Here is a 16,903-nt window from a genome sequence, read left to right as displayed (position 1 = left end):
CCTTAACTTTTTGCCTCTCGCTGAATTGAACTGTTAAGTTATACCTTCCCACGCATGCTCGCATTTATATGTATGTACTCCCAAACTGTATTGCAACTGTTCCCACACTGTATGTACTCGTAAAAATGAGCGACCAGATGCCTTAGGGTTAGGCGTGCTTTACAAATGACAAAATACATTTTAAAAAAGTGTAAACGGAATGGCTCTCTGCCGTCAAAATACTAATTTGGCCAACATGAGTCCATTTGTGTTAATAGGGTTTCACCACATTACTGCGCATTGGAAAATACTGAATGCGACAATGCGTATATTTTGAAGATTGCACTGCCAATTTTGCAGCAATTATATGTGCGGTTGGGTTAGGGTATTACATTATGTGAAGGGAGTATGGGGTGGACTGCGGGTGTCTCCCCACATATAGTTGCACAAAAAGAAGGAAAAAAATTAAACATTTACGAATTCGGTATTTCGACTTTGCAGTAATCATACAGATCTGTTAATAGTGCCAGCAGCTGCATATACATGCAGATCTGGTATTATGGATCTGCATGACAGTTTTGCACATCATTCCGTTCATTGTCATGCTTTGGTCACATCAAGTAAGAAACCATTTTGAAAAAATGAACGCAGCCAAGGACTTCTTTCCTTTTGTGCCTGACTCTAAAAAAAAAAAACAATTCTTTGATGATAGACACATCATCATTTTTTAGCGCTTAGCCTGGCGGGTTGAATCAAGGCTCAAAGCACGTGCTTGCTTGGCCATTGGTAAATAGTTGTCACTGACTGCACCTGGCTGAGGCTGCCGAACCCCACATTTTTACTTACCCAGCCTCACTGCTGATTCGTGGTCGTCGTGGTCCCCTCCCTCCCTCCCTTCCTTCTTCCTCGGCCCATGACTGGGCCCTGCTTTACCTGATACTCTTCTCCCCACGCTTGACTTTCAAGGTTGCCACAATATTGTCGCCTGAAACAAATGAGCAGGTTGACTCTGGCTCGCACTGGCAGCGACGTCAGCCAGGGGTCACACACTGAGGGAGGGGTGGGGCAGGTTTTGAAAGCAGACCAGCTTGGGATTTGCTCCCCTGGTTATTCAAATGACACCATATTTATGCACTCCGCCCTCTACCCTGTGGGGAGGGTTCAAAGAGTCCCGACTCCAGCCCAGTCTAGCCTGTGTGAGAGACTAGGCAGTGGGGCCTTAAGTGGGATGAGAAATAGAGAGGGGCTCTAAAATTTAACAGCATTTGTATTGGGGGTGTGGCCTAAATAGTACTGTGCGGGGCCTATCAAAAAACCTTGAATTAAAAATAAAATCCCCAAAATACATGGTTCAAGATTGCCTGGTATTTATAACAATGTACACATTTTACAATCTGATCCAAGCAAATAATGATATTTGCTTAGCTGCCTAAAAAACACATTTTCCTAATATTTGTCAGACAGCTTAACAAATAACACGCATTACAGGCTTTATGTGGCAAGAATTCTACTGAATGAAATAAAAGAAATCCAGCATCTACCAAATAGTACAGTGTATGTGACACTTGCATCTCATGGGTAGGGGCTGAGTTCAAATCCCGGCAGTGGAGCAAGAAATACAAATTGCTGTTGGGCTAGTGGAAGTGGCTGGTGGGACCCGGGGATAACTAACTGGACAAATGTTTTTGAAGTCTGCCGGAGCTCAGCTCTGGCTAGCTACATCCCACTTAAAGCTCAGAAGCTAGGATAGGAGCAGTGTCTAAGGCACTCTATTCCACTAAAGGCTCTTAATTTTCAGCACCCACAGTCAGCCATTTGGCACAGGTGTGTAAAGCCCAGGATTCTCCACCTGGCCACACTGTGGACTGTGTATATGCATAGGGGATTGCATTGAGAACATACATACTTTACACCTGGAGCTGCAATGCATAAACAGAAACTATGCCTATGAATGAAGCAGACCTCGATAGGCCCCTGTCACTCATGGACGTTGTGGTAAGAGTGACTGGAAACTCAAAAGCCCTAATTGGCCCGCCACTCCTGGGCGTTTGTGTCCAGTGAGCCACAAGTGCAACAAAGCATTGGCCCTGGCTGTGCTCTGTAAATTGGTTGCAGGAGTGAAGTGTTCTGTTTGCTTTCTGCTGAGAGAGATATTAAGATGCCATGTGTGAGAGGCATAGTTGCTTTGTGTGTGGTGTAAAAGCTCAGTTTTGTGGTCCTCACCCACGTCACTCATCCAAGCCGAACAATGGCCATTTACCCGTGGTGGGAAGAGGAGCTGTTCCCAGCAAAGCAGATAGAATTTATGCATGCATTGTCCACTGAACATTGCACCCTGCAGGCACTTTCTCAGGCTAGGTGGCCATATCAGTGGCAACAATGGGGACACATAGTCTTTCTCATTATCTTGAAAAGGTACACTGAGTACTGTGAGCAGAACCCGGCCCAGGCCTGGGGAGACCCACTCCAGCCAATCAAGACGCTCAAATCCTCGCATAGTGTGCGATGGGGCAAGGGCCAAAGGTCGTTCTGCGACTCTGCAACCATGTAATAGATAGTTTTTGGGGTAGTCTCAGGCCAACCCACCTGACATGGGAAGACCAATGGAATAAATCATATAGGGGATCTCTATACTATTACTATTGGGTTGCTATTACTCGAGCCACCCAATGGGTTTGGTTCGTAGGTTTTGTGGGTAGGGTTGGGGATTGTGTAAAATAACGAAGAAGGGCACCTGGCTAGGCCCTGATAAACCCAGGTGTCCGTATACTTTTAAATAATCAAAAAAATCAGGGTGAGAAATCACACACACATTTCTCGTTGTACTCCTACACAGAAAAAACAATATCCTCAGTCTTTATCACGGTCAGTAAGGATTTTGACCATGAGTTTTTTAATTTACATATATTTTTCAAAAATGGAAAGACAGCACCCAAAAGACACTAAACTATTTACAATTTTGATTACAATACAGGTAAGTACAACCCAGTCATTTGGACTTTATTTTGCTAAGCATACAACGTCTTGCTTTTGTTGATCGACATTCTTGACTTGACAAATAACATGTGAACACCGAAAAGAACAGTTTTCGGTGAACAAAAAAATGTCAGTGTGAAGAGTGGGCACTGAGCTTGTGGAAAAGTCATTGGCAGTATTGTGTTTCGGCCCAAAATAAAGCTGCTTGATGGAGCTTATGTTTGGTAGGCCTTCATCAGGACGTATAATAGATGGTATAGCCGTGTCCTTGGGGTAATCTTTGTCCCCTCCCTTTCCTTCTCTTTTCACATGTCTAATACTGCCCCTTCTGCCCATTTCCATCTTTATAATCTCTGCTGTGCCCACCCTTTCCTTTCTTTCCAGGCTAACAAACCCCTGACCTATTCGTTCATCTTTTCTTGGCTTAACTACTGGTCTGTCCTTCTGCTCGGCTTCCTATGTTGCATCTTACCCCTCTACTCACTTCTTTGAATGCAGCTATTCGCCTACTCTTCCAGTTGCCACCTCCCTTCTCGGTAACTCCCTCACTTCACTCTGCTTGCCTTCTTTCTTTTGAACTCTGTCTTCTCTTTCACTTTCTTTTTCTGTGTCTATAAATCTCTGCATGGTGCTGACCTTTCTTAACTTTGCTCTTTTGTTTCTTTTTATACTCCAACTCGCTCTCTTCACTCTCATTCTCTTTTTCTTCATTGAATTCCTAAATCACCACTAATTTGCTCCTTGCTGCTAAGCATAGGAACGCACTTCCACTTCACGTTTGTGCTTCCTCTTCCCATCATATCGCAGTTTTTTTCTTCCTCTTAAGTTACTGTTCAACTCCCACCCCCTTCATCATTTCCCATTTTAAATTGTACCATTGTAATATAACGATTATCAAGCGCTTTGTCAAATCCTATCAATACAAATACATGCTTGAAGTTGGGAATCTACGTCTGTTTCACTGATCTTGCCAAGGAAAGGAAGCTGCTTGATGGGGTGATAGTTGCAAAGGTTACCAGGGTCCAGTGTTGTTTTCTGAGGAACGGGGGCATATGTTTGGGTTTGGGTTTATTGGGAAATGTTCCTTGAGTGAAGGGTGAATTGATGAGGACCAGGAATGTATGGAGTGCTTCCATGGGGAGTGTCTTGAGGATGGAGGCTGGCAAAATGTCACCAGAGTAGGAGGTTGCTTCGAAGGATGCTGGGGTGTAAGTCTGGTCCTTGCTGGATAGTTTTGAATGTGTTCCATGCCGTTGTTTCACACAGTGTGTAATTTGGCTGCTATCAATGTTTTGGTGGATCTTGATGTTATCAATGAAAAATGTGTTCAAAGCAGTGAATTTCTGAATGGAATGAGGGACTAGAGAATCGTGAAGCGGGTTGATGCACTGATTGACTACCTTCAGTAAAGCTTTGATTTTTCTGTTGGGTTTAGCTACGGCCGGCCATGGTCTTCTAGTAGTACGTGACTTTTGCTTTGGTGATCAGTTGTCTGCAGGAAGTCCAGACTTCTTTAAATCTGTTTAGCCTAAATGAGGTTTTGGATTTCCATCAAGTTTTCTCTTAAATACAGCATCTCCCATAACAGGTTTGTTTTAAGGATGCAATCCTGTCCCCACATTCGGTTTTACCTGGTTCAAGAAACATAGCTCCTGGTGTTCTTTCCTATGATATTGCTGGAGGTGGTAAGTCGCTTAAATGTCAGATTTTAAGGAAGTCCCGTGGGTTTTATTGGGTCCATTTTCAGTCTTTCCATAGCAAAGATGAGATATTTGTTACTTTTTATTGCTCTACACCTGGCCCTCTCAACCCAAAACATCGATTACCTTATTGAATTGTTTCATGCATAGTTGAGGTTTACTCACATTAGGGCATCCCTCCCCCTTTTGAGCTATCTTGATGAAGTCCTTTCCATAGCAAGTGTGGTGGAATCTTCTGTAAAGCAGCCACTTGGACAACTCCATAGGTTCTCTGTTAGCATTGCACATTGGATGCCTGGTTTGGTTAGGACTTAATAGAAAAAAAAATTCAGTAAATCTTCTGGACTTCACTGTTGCTCCTTTTCTAATTATTTAATACTGGGATTGATTTAATTAATATGAATGAGGGGAAGGGGAAATCGTGGTGGTTGCAACCTTTTCCACCATGCTAACTTCTCTCTCTCCCCTCTACCCCACGACCACGTATTTGTATCACCTATTCATCTGGAGAAAAGCATAACAAATGCAAGAAAGGCCAACAGAGGCAAAGGCAAGGACGTACATATGCTTGTGCTGCAAGGCCGCAGCTCGAACCTCTGTTGTTCCGCGTCGTCTTGCTACCAAGGCGAGGACGTGGCCCCATTATGGTAGCTTGCAAAATGTGTGAATTGCTTTCAGTGGGTGCATGGGTTTCAATTAATGTGTCTGAGCATTAACACTTGTCTCTTTCAATAGGCGAATGCGTCACAGATGCTTTGTTCTTTTGTGTGTGCATGTATTTATGCAAATCTGTAATTGTTTGTCTATCATTTGTCTACAATTTTGTGTACATGCTCCTTTTTGTCTTTTCCATATTCCGTGAGCCTCTGTATTTGTGAACATCTGTCAACATACTTTGATTGCTTCTAGAAATCTGTCTTCTGCTGTAAGTAATTGTGTATGTCCTATGCGTCATCTGTGTCTGTTCAAGGGATTTATTAGTCTGTTTTTTTGACTGATTATCTCTGTGTTTGTGTATTTGTGTTTGTATCTTTACTCGTGAATGTTCATGCCTGTGATTGTATGTGTAGCTGTCGGTCTTTTGTGCTTCATTGCGTGGGTGTGAATTTGTGGGCCCTTGATCTCCATGTGGTCCTTAATTACTGCAAGAAAGTTAGATCGGCCAAGTGTTTGAATAGATCAAAAGAAAGTCAGATTGGAAGGGCGAAATGGTTGATAATGGTAGTTGAGTTATAGAGCTCTCATCCTCCAGCAATCTAGGCATCCATCAGATCACCAATGATCCTTACACGCGTTGCTGGAAACGTGACTCTTTCATCAGTGTTTTCTATCTTCCTTAAGCACACACTAAAATGTAAGTTGATTGAAGGAGGGCGTGGCCGAACACCGGAGAAGATGGCCGCCTAAACGAGCCACTCTGCCTCACAAAAATATGAATTTGTATTAAGTCTCTATTTTTTTTACATTACTTACCTTTTTATTAACGGTTCCTGCCGCCTTGTTGGTCTGTATAGCATTGCAGTGGTTTTGAAGCAGTTTGGCATCGCTAGAAGCGTGTCGTGTTCCGACGCGGAGCTCCGTGAGTTGCTCTGAAGCGCGCCGCCCTTCATGTGGAGAGGTGTGGCGTCGCGTTTCAAGTGACGTGCCAGCTTTGGGCCTTACATCAGGAACATCATCTACCTGGTAATGCCACCTGTGGTGAAACAAGAAGAGAAGAGCAATTAGCCAAGGATATATACATATATATAAAAGAGGAAAGGAGAGCAACGAGGACAGACATGAGAGAGGAAAAACAGGAAAAAAAGGTGAGAGGAAGAGGGGGAGGAAAGCAGAGGAGAAAAGGAAATTTAAAGAGAAAAAAGGGGGGGAAGGAAGAGGAGAAAGGAATAGCAGAGATATACAAGGAGAATTAGCAGAGGAGAAGAAAGTTAAAAGAAGACCAGGAAAGACGAGAGATAAAAAAGGTGGAACATATTCATAAAGACTAACGTAAATAAGCTGCATAAATATTACCTCCCTTTAGTATATTTCAAAGCAATCAAATGGCTCAGTGCTAAATACTTCTCTCCTCTAAGAATTATAACTGTATGCCACGTTAATAATTGCAATGAATCTACTGAATCTGCCTCTGGCTCTCTGTTATAGTGCTCATGCACAATTTATACAGCCTTGAATATTAGCTCCTTACCTGATCACAGATAACATTAGCAGCTTTCATCTCAACACCATAGGTTCATTGCTTTATCTGCTTCCTCCTTTCCTCATAATATACATCATTCATTCAATCCATTAAAAGTGATGACATGGACACTTCCTCACCCACAAGTGCCTCAATGTGTCCTATTACTTGAGAACTTGACCTCATGACATGTTCAGGTTTTTTCCTTTTTACTACTTACTTAATGCAATCATTACCCAATTACTTTAACAAGTGGAGGTGGGCGCTCTCACAGCGTTCTTCTTCCACTGTGGTCGTTCTTTTTCCTTTTGGCGACCCACTTGCTGTTACCTATCCCTGTTACATCCTTCTTCCCTGTTCTTTCTCCCATGTCCTGTTTGATCTCTAAAGTCATTCTTGTCTCATTGCTCATATTCTCTCAGTCTATGATCAAACCCCCTACTCCTCTCCCTGATCGCCAATGTACTATCCTTTCGTATCACTGTTTGGGTATATATGTTTCAAACCACATTACTATGGTTCAGACTCTAATATTGTACTACAGGTATAAGATGCATGCCCATCATACTTATATGATTAAATGATCTTTAAGTGTATTAAATGGAACAATAAAGGATGTAAGAATCCCATCAAAAGATGTAAAATGACATCTCACCTAAACAAATTTAAGCCATCGGTCGCATGTACACAAGAAATTAATTTATTCAGCAGAGAGACAATGAAGCTTAAGTCCCTTTGGGTTAAGGAGGTTATTTCCAGTCCAGCAGTATCCAAAAAGAATGGCGTTGCTATATTAATAAGTAAAAAACAACCCTTTAAAATTCTAGATCAAGATGCTGACACTAATGGAAGATGGGTTTGGGTAAAACTTTTAATTGATTAAATACACTTCTCTATCTTAAACATTTATGGTCCCACTTTACCAGATCCCACCTTTTGGATCTCTATCAAACAAAGGATACTTAAAAACAACTTTAGCCGGTCAAGTGGCACAGCGAGTAGAGCGCTCGCTTTGACATCAGTGCAGAGCCTGCGAACGCAGGTTCGAATCCCGGCAGCGCCAAACTCAGCGTTTCATCCTTCCGAGGTCGATAAATGAGCACCACACACTGTGGGTAATAATAAGCAGCGCTCAGATACCTGAGGGTTCGTAGCGCTATATAAATGCCAAATTATTATTATTTACCAATTTGATTATGTGTGGGGATGTTTATCAGGTCCTTGATCCATTTCTGGATCGAAAATCCAGCTGTATGTTTAAAACAATCAAAACCCATAAATCCCTTGTGAATTGTCTAGCCAAAACAGGACTAATTGACACTTGGAGGCTATCCCATCCCACACAATTAGATCATACCTTCCATTCACCCCCACATAATACACTATCATGCCTAGATTATATTTTCACAATCAAAACCCTCTCTGGCTCCATTGTAGATTCTAAAAACTCTAATATTATTATTTCAGATCACGCTCCTGTAATTACATCCTTCTGTCTTTCATATGTGAACAAAACCACTAGCCGATGGAAATTTAATAATTTCCTTCTACAGGATCCACAGTTCACTCAATCTGTTCAATCATTTATCCAACAATATTTCATAAATAATCAAGACCGTGACACTTCAGTTGTAAATAATTGGGATGCGTTTAAAGCAGCTTTAAGAGGTCACATTATGGCCTTCTCAGGTAAAAAAAAGAAACTAAGAAAAAAACACCTAGACAACCTTTATTCCCAACTTACCCAACCTGGGCAATGCTACTTTCTAGACTCTAGCTCGATCAACCTTCGTCAGGACATAGTGTTACGCTTCAAAATCAATAAAGAAATCACAGAACTTGCTGCTGGGACAATACTTAAATATAAAACAAAAATATATCAAACATCAAATAAAGCTGGCAAAATGCTTGCCTCTTATTTAAAAACTAAAAAGGAAAAGTTTCATATTTCCCATATCAAGGATACCCATGGCATATCTCATCATCGTTCAGAAGATATACTTGATTGCTTTAGTAAGTTCTATGTAGATCTATATACCCCCGAAAGTCCTATTCCTAATAAAAATGTTGAATCCTTTCTTAATAATATCAGCCGAACATCATACCCTCAAACAGAACTTTCCCACCTAGACAATGACATTACATCTTCTGAGATTATTAAAGCTATTAACGGCTTGGGCAAAGAGAAAGAAACATGTCCTGATGGATTATCCACTGAATTCTACATTAACCTATCTAAAGTTCTAGCCCCAAAACTTAAAACCCTATTCTCATATTTCATATCCCAAAAATCATCATTTGGCTCATTCTCAGAAGTATCACTTATTATATTCCCTAAACCAGATAAAGACCCTACAATCACCAGTAATTATTGACCCATTTCCCTCATCAACATTGAAAGCATAGTTTTTGCAAAGATACTAGCAAACAGAATTGAATCCTCACTCCCTGCTCTCGTTAAATCAGACCAACTGATGCAACATATCCTCAAATGCTAGGCTGAAACTTAATGCCATTAACAAAAAAGGTAAACAAGGCTACGCAGCCATTGCATTGGACGCGGAAAAAGCATTGGACCGTGTAAATTGGAACTTTATGTTTCAAGCCCTACACTGGCACGGATTTGGCGATAATTTTATCGCCCTGGTCAAACTTCACTGCTCATCCCCCAAATCCTCTATCTAAATGGCCAAACATCCTCCTTCTTTCCTCTACTCAGAGGAACTCGGCAGGGCTGCCCCTTTTCATCTATACTATATATTCTTTCACTGGAACCATTATTGGAACTAATACGATCCAATAAAAAATATCCCAGGCATTCCTGCGGGTGCCTCATGTACTAAAAAAGCAGCAGTGTATGCTGATGATATCCTTATTCCTATCAATAATCTCAGACTTCACCTATCCAATCTACTTAATGCTCTATCTCAGTTTGGTCAAATATCAGGATACAAATTAAATAGAGAGAAATCAGAAATTATGCCCCTACACTCCTATTGCTATAAACATGGAATTGACACCTTTGTCTTAAATGGTGTAGTGGCTCTATTAAATACTTAGGCATTCAATTTGCCCCCACAATCCAAGACACTGTCAAACTCAACACTAAGATCTTGCTGGACACTCTTAAAGATCTAACAACCAAATGGTCCCCCCTTTACCTGTCTTGGTGGGAACGTCTAGATACAATTAACATTATGCTTTCCCCTATTGTACTATAGTACCTACAGCTTCTTTCTGTTCCCCTATCTCTTTCCTTTTTCAAATCTATATAGTCTATTTTACTAAACTTTCTATGGGGCGTAAGAAAAAAGTAAGAGAATTGACTGAATCAAACTAAAAGCACCTTATGAAAGGGGTGGGGTTAGATTTCTAGACTTCAAGCTATACCACTCTGCATTTCTCCTAAAACCATCCTGCCACTGGTTTGCAGATCCTGAAATCTCTGATACTCCCACATGGTGCACTTTAGAAAAAACCCCAGCTTACCCTTACAACGTCACTGACCTCATCTACATATTTAAACATACATCCATGAATGTCTTGGACCCCATTAAAGCATGTCTCAGCCCTACAAGCCTTTCTCTTCCTCATACCATAACTCCCAATAAGTACCTCTCCCCTTTAATATGGCATAACAAGAATATTGTGATTAATACCAATGCCTTAAATCGCAGATCATGGAGAAAAGAAAGGATTTAGCTTCATTCAACATATTATTGATGGTCCTTCCATTCTCTCCTTTCAGCAAATATCATCAAAATTTGCCCTTCCCAAAGCAGATTTTCAGTACATTAATTAAGTTAATTAGTTAATTAATTCCTGTTTAGATGCACTTAATCACTTCTCTAATGAGGTTCTTTCTCCAGACTACTACAGCTTACCATGATCAATGATGTGAGAGCCTCAAAATTTTATAATATGCTCACCTCAACATTTGAAGTTTGCTCTATTCGTCTTAAATGGGAATATGGCTTAGGATGCACGTTTGATGATCATATTTGGTTCCGTTTGTTCTCTAAAATCAAAAATATATCTGTTTCAGCAAATATAACACAAAATTATTTTTTCTTTATTCATAGAGCATTTATTACTCCTGTTAAGCTAGCAAAGGCTAAACCTAATCATGATGCTAAATGCTGGTCATGCGGTCTGACTCCTGCTTCATATATACATATGTTCTTTGAATGTCCATTTACTTTCAGGTTTTGGCAAGACATTTGGAAGTTCATCAAGCTTATTTTCTTTGTCAATATTCTGTTATCCTTTTTAAATGTCTTTTTAGGAAGTTTGACCTTAACAACAAACATCTCCCCTGACTCAGCCAAACTTTATGATTTATTCATTAGCATAGCTTTGAAATGTATCACAGCTAACTGGAAAGACTTGCGATCTCTCTCTACCAGAGGATGGTGGAACTCTATCTGTCCCATTCATAAAATGGAATTGTGTATGGCTAGCAATTTGAATACAATCCCTAGATACAATGTTAAATGTGTTTTCTTTATCCGCTTTCTCAACTGTTTCAATGTAACTGTGCATGGTACTTGAACCTACATACTTATATTCAATCTATTACCTATCTGTTTATAATCTCACTCATAAGCCTGTCATATATTATTATTACAGTTGTAATAACAATCTGATCAAATAACACCTTATACCCACCTTCCCCCTTCCTTCCTCCCATTTGTTTCTAGTATGTTCTTTGTCTGTCTACCAGTATGTCTCCCCATTTTTCTTTTCTAATTCCCCCAATTAGTTCCTTGCAGACATTTTATAACAATTTGTTTTTATTTTATATTGCTTCTATGCTTATATAAACTATGTTCCATCAACTATGTACAATAACTCAATTCTTTAATGAATATTTAAGGTGTAATTCAATTTCTTTGCTAGTTAATATTGTTATCCATTAGTTATAAGCTCCACTTGATGTCTGTAACTTGCAAACACTTGTATTATCATTATTATCTTAAACAATAAAAATTATAAAAATTTTAAAAAAATGTGTCATTACTAAGATCCCACTTTCCGATTAGACTCACGTTAAATAAATATCTAAGCTAATACATCTTAATGTCTGTATTCCTTGAAGCAGCTCAGCTTCTGAGGTTATTATTGAGTGTATGTATATATCTGTGACTGTGTATCTGTGGCTGTGTGTTATTGCATATTCAACAGTGACTGGTTGTGGTCTTCGTATGATTGCATACAAATTCAGCATGAAAACATTGGAAAAGCAGAGTATAGTATGTTTGTGTTTGTATCTGGGAGTGTGTGTAAAGTTACATGCCCTTTGTAATCGCTATTCCCTTTTTGTAAATGCCACATATCTTCTAAACCTGCTTACGCTGTGCTGTTTCCTTACAGGCTTTGCCCTACGTCTGCCTCCTGATTGCAATGCTTTTCTTCATTTACGCCATCATTGGGATGCAGGTGAGCAGGCCTTTTCTGCCCTAGTTGTTGGTGGTTTTGCTGCAGATCTTACTACGGATGTTTGGTCACTGCGGATGGCTTAATTGTGGATAGGGTAATGTGGATTGCATCATTGATAGTGATGTCATCACTGATGGTACTGTGAATAATGATGTTATTGTTTTTGATATACTATAAGGAGATGTCTCTGCTGATCAGTTCTTTGACTATGTGTTCACTAAGGTAATGATTTAAATGCAGGTGCTGTTAGTGGTGAGCTTGTTATCATTTCTAGTGGTGCCTGGATATATGGTATTCTACATGAACACGATTCAGACACGGGTCTGGCACACATGCAAAGGACACCGCTGTGTGTAATGAATTACTCAAACATTTTAAGAGTTTGAAAATGGCCAGACATTGCTATGGTCCAGAATAGAAAGTGGTATATGTTGTTGTAAATTTACATGGATTGATCCCAGGACCAAAGGAAAAAGTTGTGGATGAGATAAAGTGAAGTACAAACATTTGCAAGAAGAATGAAAAATAGAAATAGTAGTCGTAATTCTAATAAATTCTTCATAGCTCAATGCATTTCCAGATTTCCCAATCTCTTTGCTGAGACTGTTTGTCTCTCAATCATTGGCGTTTTGTTCCTGTATATTTGGTGATATTTTCACATAGGCTGGGGGTCATTGAGTTCTGGATCACTGTGGATGATATCATTTCTAGTGTTTTCTCTGCTGATTGCATAATTGGATGTTTTCACCAGAGATGGTTATGGCACCAATTATTATGGTGTTTGGGCAGACAGAACAATTAATAAGGGTTCCATTGATGTATGTGTGCTTGGTTCTGGCAATTAGTGCAGACGTTGCTTTCAGTGATAATGTCAGAGAAGATGGCTCAATTTTTTATAATGTTACTCAATTTGTTGTTGGTGGTGATTGGAGTTAATGGTTCTCCTATGGACTGTGCTATTGCAGTGAGTGCCAGCCTATTGGTATTGTTGGTAATGGTGTCACTGGCTATGATATCATATAATGTCACTACTAACAGTGCCATTGATTATTATAGCACTGCTCATTTTATCCTTTTTTCAGATTACTACATGTCATGACATTGGCAATGGCACCACTTTCGATTATATCATTGTTGACAGTTTTATTAATCATGTCACCACTACTCATTGACTAGTTGGTACTGATGTTCTAGTTGGTGACAGACTTGCTGCTACTGGTCACTTGTGGATGTATATTTGTAGACAACGCCAGGGGCTATGAGGTCTATACCTGTGGTTTTGTCATTGATATCCTTAGGCATAAGGTCTCAGATGCGCTGCTATACTCAATAATAGTCTAAATAGTTTTGTTATCATTTGTGACAGTGTTACCTAAAATGGCACCCTCAAGCTCAATGAGCAGTTTGCAGCGTGGTATAAAGCACCAATATGTAAATTCATAAATAATTAAATAATTGGTGGTGATGTTACTTTTCATACTGCCTTTGCTACATATCGCCTTTGATGATTTAATTGATAATGTCAGAGTTATCGATTGGGAGGCTACTATTGATGTTATCACTAGTCATGGTATCATTTTAGATCGGTCTCTTGTGGTGTTCTCACAGAAGATGGCGTCTCTGCTGGGGATGTCATTGGGGAGGGTGTCGCTGATGGTGTTGTCATTGATGATCCTAATGTTGCAGTGGATTGTGCCAGCATTTTTTTAATGTACTATAGGTGAGATGTTTCTGGTATTTCTCTCTTCCTGTTTTAGGTTTTTGGAAACATCAAACTAGATGAAAACAGCCACATCAACCGTCACAACAATTTCCGAACGTTCCTCAGTTCCCTGATGCTTCTGTTCAGGTAAAACAAATGTACCCAATATGTGTGCTTGTTGATTTACATGTTCCTTTTTTGCATCATTATGAGGCTTTTGTGGAAGCAATCTGTTCTGCGTGTATGTAAGACCGTCGTTTTCATAACCCTGCTTGTCCCCTTATTTTATTTCATGGGATGATTTAACCATCGCTCTCCACGTAGCTGTTGGGTGCAATTTTCTGGGGTAACCTATCTTCATAACATTGATTGAAAACTGCTTTTTCCAGTGGCAAAAAGCTTATGTCACGCTTAAATTTATTTTGCTGAGCATACCAGGCATCCGGCGGCAAAAGACTGCACAGTGGTTGACAGGAATTTAAAAATCCCTAACATTATTTAACATAGTATGCCAGGCTTATACACTGTGGTCATTCTGAGATGGTAGGCGCAGCACACAGATTTTGCTACTTTTGTTAATGGTTTTGCTTAAGGGTGGCGATGAATCCCTGAGATAGTGCGTTGTCCAATAGTGGCGGTGCTATTAATGATGTTGAGTCCTCATGTACTGCTAACCAAGGTGTAAAACATCACTAGACGTGGACGTAGTGCACACTGGGACTGGTCTTTTTTGATGATGGGCCACATGGGTTATCTTTCTGCTTTTGTGTGTAATGTACATGATCCTCATGGTCGTATTACTACATAGCAGATTTATGATGTTGATTCCTCAGGGTTGGGTTTAGTGAGCATGTCTTGTTTTCCGTTCTACTACAGGGAACTAAAAAGCAGAGCCTATGTCTGGTGCACATCATGCCCAGTGGTCCTGGGAATATCAGGGTACAGTGTGGGGCCATCTGGGTTTTATTCCATGATTGGTTAGTTGTCTGGCAACTAAACATCTCTACCATTTCTACATGAAGCCCCTCATGGATTTATTGGACAATCGCCAAAACAGATTCCAATCATACGTGGACGACACACACATCTACCTGTGAATTACTAGGCAGGAGACTACCTACCTTACAAAATGGGCTCACTGCACACTAACATTGAATGCACAGCAACTGTCTAAAGCACAATTGTTACAAAACAGAAAACTTTGTCTTGACTAAAAGCATCTTCTGAAAAAGCACCCCTCACTTTTTTTAGTTCTCCTGTCACCATATCCACTAAAGTGAAAACCTGGTGTTACCTGGGATGTTGACCGCAGCATAAACTCTCAAATTGGTGCGGTGGTTAAATTATGCTTTTATCAACTTAAAGGGATAGTCCAGTAAAAAATGTTATTTTAAAAATAGATAGGCAACATTAAAAAAATAATACTAGCACTTTTTAAAAAAAACTTCCTATGTACAATTTTGAGCTATTCAAGCTCAAAATTAGCAAAAGCAAGCACATGGGCGCATCCATTTTGTGAAATGGATGCCCACCTGTGCTGGCTTTTGCTTTTACGGCACTAATGAAGGAAAAGCCAGCCAGCTGTAGTAAACAAAAGCTACTGCTGGGTGGCTTTTCCTTCATTGGTGCTGTACGCGGAGGACGGGGACCGGAGACCAGAGCAGGAAAGCTGCAGATGAATCTCGGTAAGTGCTATTTATTTTTTTTAAAAAATAAGCTCTAGCTGTGGTTTTTCTTTCTAAGTTTTCCGGGCTGGAGGAGCCCGGAAAACCTAGAAATAAAACCGCAGCTTTAAAAACGTATTTATGTTTGCGGTCGCTTTTGAAGCGACCGCAAACATAAATACAATGTTGTGTTTGAAAACCTCCGGCTCGGAGGAGCCTGAGAAACTCGGAAAGAAAAACCGCAGCGTTTTCAAACACAACCGCGTTGTGTTTCTGCCTGCTGTGGCTATCACTTTGGGTCTCCGGTGCTCCTCCAGGGGAGCACCGGAGACCCAAAGTGAAAGCCAAGGCAGACAGAAACACAACGCGGTTGTGTTTACATGCCGCGGTGTTTCTGCCTACAGCTGATTTCCCATTTGGGGCTCTCGGGCTCCCCACGGGGGTCCGAGAGCCCCAAATGGGAAATGCTAAATGCTGCAGTGTTTCTGCCTAAATCTGATTTCCCATTTGGGGCTCTCGGGCTCCCCACGGGGGGCCCGAGAGCCCCAAATGGGAAATGCTAATTGCTGCAGTGTTTCTGCCTAAATCTGCCTTCCCATTTGGGACTCTCGGGGCCCCCCGTGGGAAGCCCGAGAGCCCGAAATGGGAAAGCAGATTTAGGCAGAAACACAACCGCGTTGTGTTTCTGCCTGCCTTGGCTTTCACTTTGGGTCTCCGGTGCTCCCCTGGGGGAGAACCGGAGACCCAAAGTGATAGCCACAGCAGGCAGAACGCGGTTGTGTTTGAAAACGCTGCGGTTTTTCTTTCCGAGTTTCTGAGGCTCCTCCGAGCCGGAGGAGCCTGAGAAACTCGGAAAGAAAAACTGCAGCGTTTTCAAACACAACGTTGTATTTATGTTTGCGGTCGCTTCAAAAGCGACCGCAAACATAAATACAACGTTTTTAAAGCTGCGGTTTTATTTCTAAGTTTTCCGGGCTCCTCCAGCCCGGAAAACTTAGAAAAAAATGCAGCTAGTGCTTATTTTTTTTTAAAATAAATAGCACTTACCGAGATTCAGCTGCAGCTTTCCTGCTCTGGTCTCCGGTCCCCGTCCTCCGCGTACAGCACCAGTGAAGGAAAAGCCACCCAGCGGTAGCTTTTGTTTACTACAGCTGGCTGGCTTTTCCTTCATTAGTGCCGCAAAAGCCTGCACAGGCGGGCATCCATTTCACAAAATGGATGCGCCCATGTGCTTGCTTTTGCGAATTTTGAGCTTGAATAGCTC

At 40.9% G+C, this 16,903-nt stretch overlaps 1 protein-coding gene across 7 annotated transcripts in view; it reads left to right on the top strand.

Annotated features, from left to right (window-relative positions):
- CACNA1E (calcium voltage-gated channel subunit alpha1 E) overlaps window positions 1–16,903 on the top strand; it is a 3,100,882-nt gene that overhangs the window by 2,849,058 nt on the left and 234,921 nt on the right. For all 7 annotated transcript variants that reach the window (XM_069641436.1, XM_069641438.1, XM_069641434.1 and 4 more), the window contains 2 exons: window positions 12,208–12,273; window positions 14,031–14,122. In XM_069641436.1, the coding sequence (XP_069497537.1) occupies window positions 12,208–12,273; window positions 14,031–14,122 (158 nt within the window). The remainder of the gene's footprint in view (window positions 1–12,207; window positions 12,274–14,030; window positions 14,123–16,903) is intronic.

Source organism: Ambystoma mexicanum, chromosome 1q (assembly GCF_040938575.1).
Source record: "Ambystoma mexicanum isolate Mex_15411 chromosome 1q, UKY_AmexF1_1, whole genome shotgun sequence".
NCBI lineage: Eukaryota > Metazoa > Chordata > Amphibia > Caudata > Ambystomatidae > Ambystoma > Ambystoma mexicanum.
Note: the sequence above shows the minus strand (reverse complement) of the source record. Positions and strands in the feature narration are given on the sequence as shown.